At 40.7% G+C, this 15,600-nt stretch overlaps 1 protein-coding gene across 4 annotated transcripts in view; it reads left to right on the top strand.

The window, feature by feature from the left end:
• The window catches only part of LOC102313955 (low-density lipoprotein receptor-related protein 1), a 96,247-nt gene that overhangs the window by 26,594 nt on the left and 54,053 nt on the right, over nt 1-15,600 (top strand). For all 4 annotated transcript variants that reach the window (XM_042222092.1, XM_042222091.1, XM_042222090.1 and 1 more), the window contains exons 3-6: nt 5,918-6,055; nt 10,111-10,230; nt 10,808-10,936; nt 11,054-11,317. In XM_042222092.1, coding sequence (XP_042078026.1) covers nt 5,918-6,055; nt 10,111-10,230; nt 10,808-10,936; nt 11,054-11,317 — 651 coding nt within the window. The remainder of the gene's footprint in view (nt 1-5,917; nt 6,056-10,110; nt 10,231-10,807; nt 10,937-11,053; nt 11,318-15,600) is intronic.

Genomic DNA, 15,600 nt, shown 5'->3' with positions numbered 1-15,600 from the left:
TGTTAAAAAAAAAAAAAAAAAAAAAAAAGCACAGCTAATACTGAGATGTGGTTGCCTGTACAAAGAAAATTCAGATAGCCTAACTGAAAATTGTCCCACTGTGGTACTTGTGAGTCACCCACAGGTGCGCTTCGAGTGGCAGGTTAATGTGTTGTTTGCCACCTGCGGAGCAAAGTGTTTATAGGATAGCTGTCAGAAAGAGGGGAAAAAACAGCTGTGAAGTGCAGCATTGTTCCCTTTGCCGCTCGGCTGCCTGCCGTTGCTGTGCCTGCTCTTTTGCTGCCCATCATCTTTTTTTTGACAGGGCTGCGTTGAGTAGCCACATCATAATACAGACCCCCCCTCGCTGTCCCCTCTCTGTCCTCTCTTAGCCTTAGCGAAAGCTGTGCTGTTGCTGTGTTAATTTTTGGTGTCCTAGTTGTTTGGGGTTTTGTTTTCCTTTGGCAGGGCAGGCAAGGGGGGTGTGGGGTAGGGGAGGGTCGAGGGTCAGGATCTGGGCGCTTCATCCAAGAATATGTCATGTGGCTCAAGAGCATCACCAGTGAGGGCCCGTGAGGACATGGTCATGAGTTTACATTTACAGTATATGTGGTGCCTTTGATTAGATTCTTCTTTTCTGTACAATTTGCTTTTACGTTCGTATTTTTAAACGTCTGAAGTATTTCAAATGTAATAAAAGGCAGTGGGGTAGAATTGGTTTTCTCTGCAGTGAGCCTCATTCTGGCTCGCATAAAGCTCCTTTTATGTTTTACTGTAGCACCGGCAGGATCTCGTTATTTGTATTTGTGTTTTTATTGGTGCATTAAGAATCCATTTGACTAGCAATATGGGGGGAAAGTGTGAACTACTCAGTGGAAAACCCTTGCAGCCAAACAGACTTTGGGCTCTGGGACAGCCTAATCCAGACCCAGATCATGACTCCCTCTCAATCAGCTTGTCTCCTTTCTACTGGTGGAGAGGGAATGCAGATGAGGAAGCAGTTTCCAGGATGAATCATTCGGCATTCATCTTGTGAAAGACAAAAAAAAATCTTAAAGTTGCAAAATTATGAGAGAGTCCTAAATGACACATACAACATTCTCCTCATAAATCACAAAGCGCCAGCTGCCCTGTCATCACTTTGCTCCTGTGCCCCGTGGCCCTTACCCTTTACTGTTACCCCAGCTCTCCCTCCACGTGGCTGTACCACAGCTCAGGTCAGGCTTCGCACGTGACACTGCTTACAGCACTGTGGCTCAGCCTGTTTTGTAGGGGGTCACAGCCGATTTGTATGATCCAAACAATGGCCTTAGTTCTTTGTTCACCATCCCACTACCATTGCCCCCCTCTGCCCTCATTCCCTTGGACTGGAAAAGTTCATGTGATCTACCTCAGTGTGTAGCGGCTTAGAGACTCCACTGGTACAAGGTGTATGAAATCCTGTATGCCTCAGCCTGCTTTTGATTGGTGCTTAAAGAAGAAAAGCTTTGTTTGGCTCCAGCTGTGACCGCTAGGTGCTTATACTGATTCTGCAGATTAAAAAAGCGATAAATCATAAAATAGATGGTTACTTCAGCTCTTATATTGCATTGCAGTTTTAAATTTTAAGGCATATGGAAGAAATGACATCTGTCCTGTATCTGCTGATGCCTCTGTGACGTCTGTAGTGGAGAAACTAGGTCTTGGAATAAATTCTGGTTCTCCACAGGAAAAGAATAGTCAAACCCCCAAACGCAGTTTTTAACCACCGTCAGCATCACAATGCAGGCACTAAGATACTTTTTCTTTTTCGTGGACCCCCGTATTGAGATAGAGAATAGTTGAATCTGTACCCAGTAGCCCTGTGCAGGTCTTTCAGTGAACTAGTGAATGAGCTCTGTACAAAAATAGAGCAGAGGAAACTTCTTAAAGGAAAAAAGGTTCGGGCCTGCTAACCTGGCTCACTCACTGTAGAGGAATGTTGATTAAAAAACCCTGTTTAATTCAAATTAGAAATGCCTTTTCTACCGCGGCACCTTCGCCTGGTGCCAGCTTGAAGAAGAATTGAGCCTTGTGGGTTTCTGGCCACTTCCTGTGGATGAGGTGTTTCACATGGCCTTCTGTGTCTTCTCTCTCTCGCTCTCTCTTTTTATTTCTGTCTGCCTCTCTGTCTCACTCTCTCTCTCTCTGCCTCCGTCACGTTACCTGGCCTTTGGAGGACAAATCATTTTTTATGTGCTGTTTAAAGAAGGAAAGTGAGTAGGCATAACAACGTGGAAGAAAGGCAGAGCCAACAGTTTAACTTTTCACATATACAGAAAAAGCATCTGTAGCATATAGGCAAGCAGTCTGGTTGAAGTCGGTGCGTTAAGCGAGGAACAAAACTTAATTCCTACCACTTGTATATGTCATAACACTAAACACAAGAAATAATATTTTTTTTTTCCATTTTTAGGTTATTGTTTTATTAATGAACGAAACTTAAAGGATCAGTTTGAAACTTCTTTCTTGGCATGAGTTGATGGGAAATTTGATCCCGGTCTCGAGTGTGTTTGTGCTAAATGCAGAGCTGGGACCGAGCTTCGCATGAAGATTTGAAGCAGAGGGAAATTTTTACAGTAGTCAAGCTGTCTCAAAAAATGTGCCACCTCGAAATATCACTAATCTTAACTGGAAAGTAGTTTAAGCAACTCGGCTGGAGCTTCATTCTGGTATTGATTTTCTCATTTAACTCTTGGAAAGAAGGAAAAAATGCTTTCTAAATGCCAAACTATCCCTTGAGTAGAACCGTCTCACCATCTATCACATTTCAAACACAAGTATGAAATCTAATTAAAGCATTTGTTGTCAGCTATAGCCTAATTCTGCTGCAAACTGGATGTTATTACTGTGATGATAAAAGTTACAAGAGCTGCCGAAAGTTGTGGATTATTGCTTCAAAATATGCTGAAAGGAGTTTGGAGATACCAGCCAAAGTTCTGGGCACACATAGAGGGTTTGTACCGGGGTTATGCTGAGTCATTTAGTCTGTGGGGGGGAAAAAAAAGTCTGGTCAGAGTTACAAAACAGCAAACTCAATCCCCAAAAAAGGAAAAAGGGGTTCCTTAGCAAAGGGGTTTGTCAGCATATGTTCTTTCTATATCCAGTTAAAGTTTTATGAATTTACTTTTCAAAGGTCAACATGTTTTCCTTCCCAGAAATCCCAAAGTTCTTTCCTTAGCACACACTCACATCGGGACTACATGCCAGAGCTCTGGTGTGATTATTGTTGGTGTTTTGCCTTTTGGAGCGAGCTGTGTGCACACTGCAGATTCAGTGAAGGCAGTCATTTGGCTAGTCCAAGCTAGGATAGTGGTGTGTTTTTATAGTTCCTCCTACTTTTCTTTAGTGGCCATCTTTTGCTGCCTCAGTGGTGCTTTGGATGCTTGCTGTGTCTTTCTGCCAGTTAAGTTGGCAAGCAGGAAAAATGCATGGTCATCCACGATAAAGAAGTACTAGAGGAAAAAACATTAGATTTTTTTTAATGTAATCTTTCCTGTTTGCATTACACAGAGGAGACACTTAATGTTTCACAAAACAACAGCCAGTGTAAGAACAGGATCTTATGTAGCAAGGTTTCCCAACTCTAAAACCTCAGATATTACAACATGCAGCTCTGATTAAATCATCAATTACTCAGCACAGTGACTGGGTCAGGTGTACTCTGCAGTGTATCTAGACAAAAGGTATTCTTTAAAGGTTATAAGATATAATAGTACCTATATAGGTTGATTCACTGAAAGCCAGACTATGGATTCTTTATTCTTGTAGATGTTTTGTGTTGAATCCAACAGCAGTGGTACTCTCCACAGACATTTAGGAATGGATAGCTTAACTCAGGAGGTGGCAGAGAAGGATTTTGTGTTCCTTCGGTCTGACAAATGTAGTGCCCGGGGACTTTGTCAGAAAGTCTGTCATCTACTGCTAGAACAAAAGGGCAGTATTTTTGTGAAGACTGATTTTAAAGCATTCCTGCTTTACTGCACGGTTTATAGTCGAGAGAAAATTGATGAAAGAGATAAAGGGACAAGGCTTATGATGAAGATCCAGAGGGTAAGATTATTCTTGGGCTGTGCTGTATGAGCCTCTGTGGCTTGAGACAAAGCTGCTTTCAACAAGTGTTTGCAATGGCACAGCTGAAGGTGTTTTCACAGATAAGGTGATACAGTACAATTTTGGTATCCATCACACTTGTGTTTATTCCTGCCGTGAGTGGTTCTTATTGGAAACCCAAGCAGAGTGACTTCTCTTATTTAGTTTAACTATGTAGGCACTAAATATACAAGTGATACCAATTATAAATGGAACCAATTAATCTTTGTTTGGGTTATATTCCTATGTTGAATAAACTAAAGTAGATCTATCTATATACGTACAGATTATTCAGTACAAATCATTCATGCAGACAACTAATCAGCCAATCACATTGCACCATCGCAAAGCATTAAGGCATGAATACATGAGCAAGATGACCCGCTGTAGTTAAAATTGAGCATCATAATGGGAAAGAAACGTGATTTGAGTGACTTCGAACACGGCACGATTGTTGATGCCAGATGGGCCGGTCTGAATTATTTCTGCTGTGATTTTCCCACACAGCCATCTCTCAGGTGCGTTGCTGATGTCAAAAGACAGAGGAGAATGGACAGACTGCTTCCAGCTCATAGAAAGCCAATAGTAACTCAAATAATCACTTGTTACAACCAAGATATGCAGAACAGCATCTCTGAATGCACAACAGGTCGAACCCCAAAGCAGCAGAGACCACACTTGGTTCCATTCCTGCCAACTCAGAACAGGAAACTGCGGCTACAATTCACAAGTTTACCCAAACAGTAGAAGATTGGTAAAAATGTCATTTGGTCTCATGAGTCTCAGTTTCTGCTGCGACACTCAGATGGTAGTGTGAAAATTTGGCATATACAACGTAAACTCATGGAGCCATCCTGCCTTGTATAAACATTTGAGGCTGCCAATCTGTTATATTGGTGTCGGGGATATTTTCTTGGCACACTTTGGGTGCCTTAGTAGCAACTGAGCATCATTTAAACACCAAAGCCTACCTGAGGATTGCTGATGATCATCATCAATTTAAGACCACAGTGTATCCATTTTCTGATGCTTGCGTCCAGCGGGATGTGTCACTAAGCTCAAATTATGTCAAATTGATTTCTTGAACATGACAATGAGTTAATTTTGCTCAAATGGCCTCATGATTCACCAGATCTGTTTAGTAGGGCAACATTTAGGATGTGGTGGAACAGGAGACTCTCATCATAGATATGCAAATTTACAGCAACTGCGTGAATCTATCATGTCGATACGGACCAAAATCTCAGGAATGTTTCCAACGCTTTGCTAAGTCTATGACTAACCTAAGAAGCCTGAACCAAAAATCCAAATTTTCTGAAAATGGAGCATTTATTGAAGCTTCTGACAAATGTTATATATAAAAAGAAATCATATTTGCTACATCCCAGATTTTGTCTGCAATTTATTGCTATTTATATAAATTAATTCATAGAATATGTATTAGTGGGAACCTTCTGAAAAGTACTGTCAACTTTGAAATTGTTTGGATGAGAGGTTATTAAATTCAGAGTTAGATGTTTTCAATTCTGCTTTTGCAAGCATGCATTGGTGTCACAGAATATCTGTGGCATTCACTTCCACAAACTATGACACCAGAAATTTAACTTCCTGTATGCAGAAGGATTTTCAGCCACCACTGGAAATTGGAGCAAACTGCAGCGAGCGCTAAAATTTGGGAACAAAAATTCAAAGAAGGATGTCAGTAAAAAACATTGTTACAGGAAAAGGACAATAAAACCTACATGTGGAAATAGTAAAGATTAAGCTGGCATTAACAACTACAACTTAACATTGTCAGTCAACCGTGTTTGTGTTTGTCTTCCTTCAGGTCCACACAGCACGGTATCACGATGCCCTCCCAATGAATACCAGTGTGGGGGAACAGAGCTGTGCATCCACATGAGCAAACTGTGCAATGGGGTCTCAGACTGCACTGATGGCTGGGATGAAGGACCACACTGCAGAGGTATCACTTAAGCCACATTTTTATATAAGAAAGATTACTAAGGTCCGTATTATTAGCCTCCTGAAAAACTGACCTTTTTATGGAAAGCTGAGGGTTATCTTCCAGTTTACACACAGTACAAATAGTCATTAAGACTTGAGCACTGACCCTGGCAGTTTCTGGTTTTTGGAAAGTGAAATAATGAAAGTGTCCAAAATTAAACTAGGATTTTTGGAAAACTATGTTGAAAACTTCTTGTTCTTAACTACATACAATTTTCATAGGGAAGCTCATAATTCTGCCCTCGTCTATGATATGCAGTATGGTTGTATAAGACTGTGTAGGTTAATATTACAGATGTGGATCTGTGTGAAACTAATGGTGTCTGACTGTCTTTTTACTTATTTATTGTACAGTCTTCACCCATGATATGTGCACGCCGTGAAGCACCGCTGACATCGCAGCAACATGTTGATTTACCACATTCATGTTATAACATTGGATTGTGCTGCCATCTGCGTATGTTCCCACCGGTTCTGTGTGCTATATTTTGCGGCTGTGTGTATTTTTAGAGCTTTAAAGTCTTTATGATTTGAATTAGGGAAGCAGTCATTTTGAAACCAGAAACTGGGAAGTAATTTATGATGACTCCAAGGAATGTGACATTTCTTTTTTAAGAATTTGCTGATTGAGCTCAAAAGAGCTTCAAAAAAATAGAATTTAATTGTGCAAAACACTTTTATATTATTGGAGGAAAGGGTAAAGATCTAAAAGGAACTCAACCTGGGGACTTTAACTTAAAGGTCAGCAGAGGAACAGAATTGATGATGGACTATCAATCAGACTGCTTTATGTGGCGCTGGTCAAAAGTCAGCACACATCACAAACCCAGCATCACTCACCTGTCCTCTGGAGTGTCTTTAATAATCGTAGCTGTCAATAATGGTAGAGTTTTACTGCAGAGGACACACACCGAAACCTGCCATTCTCACATCCAGCCTGTACAAAAACCCCACTCCTGCTGGATGAAAATATTTAATTGATATTTCAATATTCGTTTCAAAGCTGTGAGATTTGGCTTCTTAGATTCTGAACTAAATATCTAACCTCGTCGTCTTGCTCACCACCTCGCTCACCTAAGAGTCCGTCCGTCATTCTTTTCCTTTATTCTTTTCTGGGTGTCCCCAATACTCTTAGTTAAAAATGAGCTGGGATTAAATATTTATCGAAGAAACACGGAAAGAGCCACTGGGAGAGGCATCAAATTTTCATGCGCTTTCAGGTTGGCTAGACTTTGTTACGGTATATGTGTGTGTGTGTAGGTGTGTGTGTGTGTTCACCTCATAATTGTGATGAAACTCTGTCAACATATGGGATGCCCCTGTATCCAGGGGTACCTTCTGCACTATTAAAAAAAAAGAAAGAAGAAGAAAGAAATCATTTTGGGGCCTGTGACTTGGGGTTAAAGTTAAACTTAAGGGTTAAAGTTGGAATTGCATCTTTATTTGATGACTTTTTAAACTTTTTTTGAGACATCAGGTGTTACATTTAAGAGTCATCTGACTGATTTTAAGGTTGCATTCTGCATTTTATGTAATTCAAAATAAATATTTTGCCGTGTCTGTCACCGTAGGTTGTTTACATTGTTGCCCATGTTGGTTTTCTAAACTAATCTCAGTTGCTCGGCGCTCAGACTTGTTTTGGAAAATTCCGAGCATGTCTGTAATTTCAACTGTGGCTGTCCCAGCAAGTCTCTTGAGAGCAGGAGAAAGACTGGTGTATTCATAGGATTGTCAGCAGGACAGTGGTTACACGGGGGAATTCATCCCTTTCTCATGTAGGGGTCTGGGGTAACATCTTTAAAAATGCACAAACCAAAAAAATCTGCTGATTTGTGTGGTTTCTTCTCTGTTTCCCGCTTAGTGCTTACAGATGAAGTTTATTTTTTATTTAAGAAATTCATTCGGTCAGTAGTTCAGAGGTTTGCACAGCACTGCGACAGACTCGTGGGATTTTGTCTCAGAAATGCGACACTTTGACTGCGCCTCTTCTCTTTCTAGAGGTGTTTTTTTAGTGTGAAGAGTCTTCCAGTGTTTCTGGGAAAAGTGAATCACTTGTGACTGATAGATCTCAGCTTGGTTTGACATGGCTGTGCGTTTGTTTGACTATGACTCATGTCTAGATTTATATCTCATGGCGTGTTCCCTGCTCTTTTGAAAGCTCTCCTGATGGTATGTTTGTACTCTTTTATCTCAGACGTGTACGTAGCCTTGGAGATGGTCTGTGATAACACTGAGACATTGATTTTGAATGCTAGGTGGGAATATTTGGTTATTTTCTTTTATGTCTCTTCTCTTACTCACTTAGAACTAAAACAATCAAGCTTAAGATCACTAGAATATATATGTTATACTTTAGTGATTTGAAGCATTACCTTTGAGTTGACCTGAAGATTAAGAGTTCCAGAGAAATAACTTTAGTGAAATGGGTTACATTTCTCCCAATTTAGAGTTTACTTTGCAGCTACCCCTGTAATCATTAGTATCAGTTCGCCAGTTGCACTTGGCACTGCTGTTAAATTTACTTTCTACTTTTGAATTACCTAAGGGTAATGTGACAAACCATAAAGTCCAAACAGCATATAGGCACAGATGCCTCATACCAACAGTAAAGCACAGTAGTGGATGGATGGCGATTTGGGCTTGCTGTGCAGCCACAGGACCTGGGCACATTGAAATCATTGAGTTGGGCATGAACTCCTCTGTGTACCAAAGTATTCTGGAGTCAAATGCTTTGTGAAAGCTTAAACTTCCCCAGAATGGGTCATACAACAAGTCAATGATCTGAAGCACAGCAACATATCTACAACAGAATAGCTGAAAAAGCAAACAATGAAGTTAAAATCTACCCAAAGTCCAGATTTCAACTTGACTGAAATACTGTGGCGGGTCCTTAAACGAATGCCTCCAAACCTCAATGAACTGAAGCAATGGTGGAAAGAAGAATGGCCCAGTATTTCTTCACTATGATGTGAGAAACGGATGAAGTCATATAGGAAACAACTCTTCCAAATTATTGCTGCCAAGCTACTTAAACATGGAGTGTGCTTAGTTTTTCACAGGACTGCACAGAGTCGTGCGAAAACCTTTTTCATATGACTGTATACGTATGTTTGAGTTTTGTCTCTGTAAGTTTAAAACATTTCTCGTCATATTAGAGCGAGGCTGGTACATTAGTTGTTACTAGATGTTCGATACATTCGTTTGACCAAGTCTCATGATTCCTCCGTTGAGCTGAACAGTCAAAGTTTGATCCTGAAAACTCCTTAATGCAACAGCAGAATTATAATGGGAACCATTTGTACCATTTACACAAACACAGTCATATTTTGAATAAACCCCCCTGTATCTATTTTTCTACTGAGAACCACTTGTTGTTGTTGACTCTTTTTTTTTTTAATCTTACTTCCAGTTATTGTTGATTTGATTTATTTTTAAGGGGTTTTTTTTTGGGTTGTTTTTGTTTTCAGGGACATGTTGAGGCACAGAGCAGCCAAGGAAACTGTAGATCACGTCTCTGTCAGTTCTAGTGTCTTAACTGATGATATAACTGAGCTGACTATAAATTTTTCATGCCCATTATTTATGTTCTTCACAGTCGGGAGGAAGCCACAGAGGGTGAAATTGAACAATTTAGCAATGCACATCAAGATTTTATGCAGTTAAGCACCCTGCTGAGCTCTAAAAAGAAAGCATACGATAGCAGATTCAGCAGCACCTGTGCCTGATACCTACAGGCATTCTCTAAACTCTGTGTCTTCTGATAGACAGTACTGAGCGAGATGAACGGAAGCTGAGTGATCACAGTATAATATCTGAGTGTATAGTGATATGTTGAACGGATTATTGCATAATTATTACAAATCCCTTTCCCCGTTAGAACCACAGAGGAAGCATTTTCAGTGCAGTAGCAATATAAGTAACAGGAGACGAACATGATTAAAAGCTGTCGTTTGTTTTTAGTGTTCATTTATTCATCATTCCTCTCTTCCGTTGCTCTCTTTCCTTTTATTTCAGAGTATATCACCAACTGCTCTCACATGGGCTGTAAGGAACATTGTGCCGTTACTCCGGCAGGGCCTGCTTGTTACTGTAAGACTGGTTATGAGATCAGCCCAGATGGAAAGACATGCAAAGGTGAGTTCCTATAAATTCCGATAGTCAAGTATGGACCGCAAGTGTCTAATCATCGTGTCACGGCAGAAAAACAGTCTGTGATTCATCTTTCTGTCCTATGCGCACACTTTTTTAGTAATAAACATGTTGTTTACAAAGCCAAACCAAAGTTTATTCAGGTTTTATAGAAGCCAAACTGAGTGCGGGTGGGTTGGGTGCTGAGAAACATGTGGAGCATTTCCTGCAAAAGTCTGTCTTGAAAATGTTGCATTTTGGCAGGTTTTTGGAGGACTTACTGGCAATGATGAGCAACACTTGTAAATCCCATTTATATCATGGTTATTTTTGCAACAAACCTGGTGTCTATCTACAAATACTCACACCTTTAAGAAATTAGAAGCCAGTGGGAACATGAAAAACAAATGAGAGATGTATTTGCCAGCTTAAGGAAACTGAAAGTAAATATTAATCAGCATTTTTTCTTAAAATTATACTGTCAAGTTTTTATCCTTTTATGTTGTCCTTTCATTTCTGAGCTGTTGATGCTATTTGGTGTTTTTACTGACTAATAACACCATCTGCGGATTCTTGGATTCAGACTTTGATGAGTGCAGCCTGTACGGGACCTGCAGTCAGAACTGCACTAACACCGAAGGATCCTACACCTGTTCCTGTGTGGAAGGCTACCTGTCTCAGCCAGACAACCGCTCCTGCAAGGCCAAGAATGGCGAGTACAGTCAGGCAGCAGTAGAACTGTAGAGTGAACCAGGTTGTCTGAGTGCATATTGATGATCTCCTCGCGTTCCTTCTGTTTACTCTTAGTTATGTCCGTCTTTCTTTCCAGTGCCAGTAGAGCGTCTTCCTGTCCTGTTGATCGCCAATTCCCAGAACATAAACGCCACCTTTCTGAGCGGCACCACAGTCAACAATCTGCTGTCTACCAGCACCAAACAAACCACCGCCATGGACTTCCTTTATGCTGAGGAAAAGGTCTGCTGGATCCATGTGGGAGACTCCCCCTCATCCACAAACCTCAAATGTGCCTTCATCCCCAATCTGAAGAGCTTCACGGACGAGAGAATCATCAATATCTCCTTCAGCCTGCACCGTAAGTACAGCGCAGCATCACAGCTAAACCATTTAATGTTTATAATGTTTTCAAATTACGCTTTAAATGCTTTTCAAATTATTCAGTGAGCTACAGAACTTGCTCCAAAAACTCAGCACAGTATTATCTGCATAGTCCAGAGCGCGCACCAGAAAATGGTCTTCTATAGCCTTCTCTCACACTTTACTCACACTTTAATATGGGAATGTATTATTTATGTGTTTGTATTGTAATTCTGTTTCTGACAGCAATTCAACGTAAAAATGTTTTGCTGTAATTGCTCAGTGTAATTAGCTCAGTGAGGCACACTTTACACCACCTGTGGCTACATAGCAATGCCAAACCACTTGGGATCTTTTAAGCTTTGGCTTTTCAGTTTTCTTCTGTAGGCCTTTTGGCATAGTCAAAAACACAGGCGTGCACTACACTCCAGAAATGATAATTAGACTTTTTCTCTTGGTTTATATGAAAAGGAGGAGGGACGTTTCAGCATTTTTGTAGCTTTGCATAGAAAAGTGCTTCCGTTATACATGCAGGTCTTATTAAAATGAATTGTTGATGTAATGCGTGCATTAGCTGTGACATAGCAGATATCCATTACTACTTACTTACTACTTATTACTTCTCCTACAGCAAGGTGGACATTGTTATCTGGTAGTGATTTAGGCGTCTTTCTGTGTGATGAACATACACCCATGTTTTTGTCAGATAGACAAATAAACATCCATCCACTTTTTCAGATGGCAGTTTGACAGAGCTTGTCGTACACCTTGGGGCAATTTAATCCGATTAGTACGGTCCCACCAAAGTCAGCCACAGGTTCTCTTAGTTCTGGTCTCAAGCCCAGATAAACGGGAACTCTTGTGTCACAAAGTGAACCTGGCATAAAATTTTTTGCCAAATTAAACATGTGACTCATTTGTAAGATTTCCATACCGGATCAGCTGAGGGCCCAGTTAAATTTTTGTCTGGTCCTGTTGGCCAGCAGGGTGCTGGTGGAAACTGCCCGGCAAAGACAAAGAAAGAGGAGAGGAGGAAGGAATGTTCGGGGCAGCGAGAGAGATGTCTGCTAGAAGAAGAAGAAGAAGAAGAAAATGTTTTCAAATGGGGGTTTTTTGGTCATTTTTTTTAAAGGTTAAAGAACACGAAAGTGTATATCAGAGGGGTAAATAAATACTTAAAACACAATGTAAATAGGGTAACAAAAAAATGTCCGGAAACTGGGCCAAAAGCTGAGCTGAGCTTCTCTCGGCTCTGTGCACAGTCAGTCACAGATATTATGGCAACACATTAGAAGCAGCTGTATTTTTCCATGGCTTAAGTCTCCTTTCAAAAAACACTGTAGAGTCCTTACTTGTGTAAAAATGAAACTAAAAGTCAAAACCTGAGGAGAGTCACTGAATACAGACATGAGAACTTGCATGTTCCTGAGTGTAGACACCCTGCAGGTCAAGCAGTCACACCGTCTTTTTCCCCTTTATCGCTCCTTTGCTTCGCACCCTGTTTCTAGTCATACTGTGGCTTGGATTCGGGCAGCTTGTCTTCAATGAGTCAGAAGAAAACAGAGCGACAAAAACAGAAATCTCATCTTGAGAAAGCCACCTGCGATGCCTCATTACAACATCTTTTGGGAAGTTGGTCGACAGGTGGTTTGTAATCATTCGTAGCTGCAAACATTAATCGGGTGACTTGGCCCTAAATCAGTACAACGCCGAATTTCTCCCTCACTTTGCCGTTCCGTTTATTTTCGGAAAATAAACTGCGTGCTTCTCCCCACAATCTTTTACCGTCACCTTAAGGGAAGGCTAAAATGAAAGCGAGCCTATTTTGCGAGTGCACCAGAGAAAGTCGAAGAAGTACGCGAAGTCTCATTTGTACTTTATAATTGCTGAGCGGCGCCAACAGAGCTGTAACTCGATGAAGGAATGAGAAGTATTGAAGAACCGGCTGGGAGAGATGGGAGGGCGTGCAGGACTTTTGATGAGCTTAGCGAGCAGACCTCTGGATATTGGTTCTGATGAGAACTGGAGGGGATCTGACACACTAAGTAGCTCCTTACAGCAGCAGGGGAAATGAGGAGTTTTAAAATTCAACAGAAGGAAGATAATGTGCTCACGAAGGTCGTGACAAAATCGAATCGGTTTATGGGAAATAGGGGAACGCCCTCAGTCCGCTGACTGAATTTGAGCGGAAAATGAGAAAGAGGGTGCACATTAAAGACAGTCTTCCTTGTGTGAACTTTCACATATTTTCACTTTACTTTTGATTTCGGGACTTCAAGCAGCCCTATTGAATAATGTAGCATGTAGTTTTGTTCTTCTCCTTTTCCTCCCCTCACATCTGCTTGGAGTGCAACCACTTGTCTCTCACTCTCTCCACATTCCTTTTCCATGTGACTAAAAGAATGAAGTAACATGACAGAAATGACTTGCTCAGCGCCGACCGTCATAGAAAGTTTAGAAGCAGAATAGTGACAGACAGGCGAGCTCTGGTTTCCACATGCACACACAATGTGGTGCAGCTGTCTTTTGGAAATGTGCTAGTTGTAAACCAGATGATACTAGACAAGCTTAGAGCAGGAAAAATGGGGGATTTTATCATCAGAGTAGAAAAAACGAAATAAAAAAGCATTTCTGTGTGTGTGTTCGCTATTGCTACATTCGTCATGAGCTCATTACTGCACATCAGTACATCATAACGCCCATCTCAAAATTACAGAAAGTGCCACATCATTACAGAGCTTGCCTTTAAGGATACAGTGTTTGCGAGTAGTAATAATAATAATTATGATCAAAGTCATTCAAAAACAAGAATCATCACAGTTGCTATAATTGTGCAGCTGTAACCACAACCTTACAACCGACTTGCCAATTTAAGAACCAGAAGCATTTTTTATTTATTTATTTATTTTTCCATAAAGGAAATTCCATCAGCCTCAGCTGGTTTCCTCACGCCTGTCCTCCACGCACATGCACGCCCACACACACTGCAGTGTTCGTTTGTAGACACAGACACATGTGTGCGCACCCACGCACTGACAAGATGGAGCACTGGCTGCATTGAAGAGCAAGGACAGGATGTGCATGACAGATGATGCAGGATTAGAGATGCTGTAAATGTGGAAGCAATCGAAGGGCGCTGCTTTTTCTGTATCCTTGTCACCATATTGTGGTTTCTGTGTCATTGTTGTTGATGGAAAATGCATTTCGGTTGCTAATGAGGCAAATCAAAATATGCTGAATTAAAGCAAGCATATCCAAGGCACAAAGGGGTTGCTGGGTATGAGCTACATAATATGGAAAGATGTGTAGATCTTTATGCTATAATGACTTTAAAAACAAACATTTATGGCTGTGTACTTTGAGCCGTGTAAAGAATAAACAGTACAAACGGGCAAGAGTTTTTGTCATCCGTTCCACATGATGATTTGAAGGGACTGCCCATCAGACTTCATCTTTTGTACAGGCTGGAAGGAGGAAGGAGCAGATTTACACTTACAGTTAACGTCAAAGGAGCCAGCAGGCTCCAGTAACAGGGATTAACATAGGAAATGACGCACATGTGATCAGAGTGACTCATGACCTCACTATTTCACAGATGAGTTGTCCAGATGTGTCTCCACCCGCGAACACTGTCACTCTCTTTAGCCACATTGCCTTTTTTATTTTTTATTTTTTTGTACTCACAAATTTCTGAAATAAACAAATTTAAAATCAGGCAAACTTTTAATGGGATGACAGAACAAGTCTATAGCCATGATGCAGCACGTTTAAAGTGTGCTATAATAATTAGCATTCCTATACACAAAGCACAAACTAAAGCATATAACAAATATGCATATTGATAATCATACTACTTCAAAAGTACTACAAAGTAATGCTGCTACTGCTTCACCCTGCTTCACCCACAAACATCTGCCTCCTGCTCAGCTTGAGGAAAAATCATGGGATTTTGCAGCGTAGGATCCATCTTTCTGGCACATTAATGTCCGCACTAAATTTCATGGCATTAATCCCTGTTACTGGAGCCTTCCAAATAATATTTACATTTTTAGAACCTTTGTTCCTGTTTGATGTACGATGATGGAGGTCAGAGGATTGTTTAAAAAGGAAAGTTGCAAAAATACCTCCTTAACATTTGATGATTTTTTTCCCACGTTTATCTCAGCACTTTCTTATTTAATAAACTGTATGTTGTTCTGCACCATTTATTCTACACCGTGGCTCTGCAGAAAACAACTATCCTTTTAATATACAGGCCGAAAAAACACTCAGAAAGCTGAG

The sequence above is a fragment of the Haplochromis burtoni genome, unplaced genomic scaffold, assembly GCF_018398535.1.
Source record: "Haplochromis burtoni strain Fernald_Lab_line unplaced genomic scaffold, NCSU_Asbu1 Contig_79, whole genome shotgun sequence".
NCBI lineage: Eukaryota > Metazoa > Chordata > Actinopteri > Cichliformes > Cichlidae > Haplochromis > Haplochromis burtoni.
Note: the sequence above shows the minus strand (reverse complement) of the source record. Positions and strands in the feature narration are given on the sequence as shown.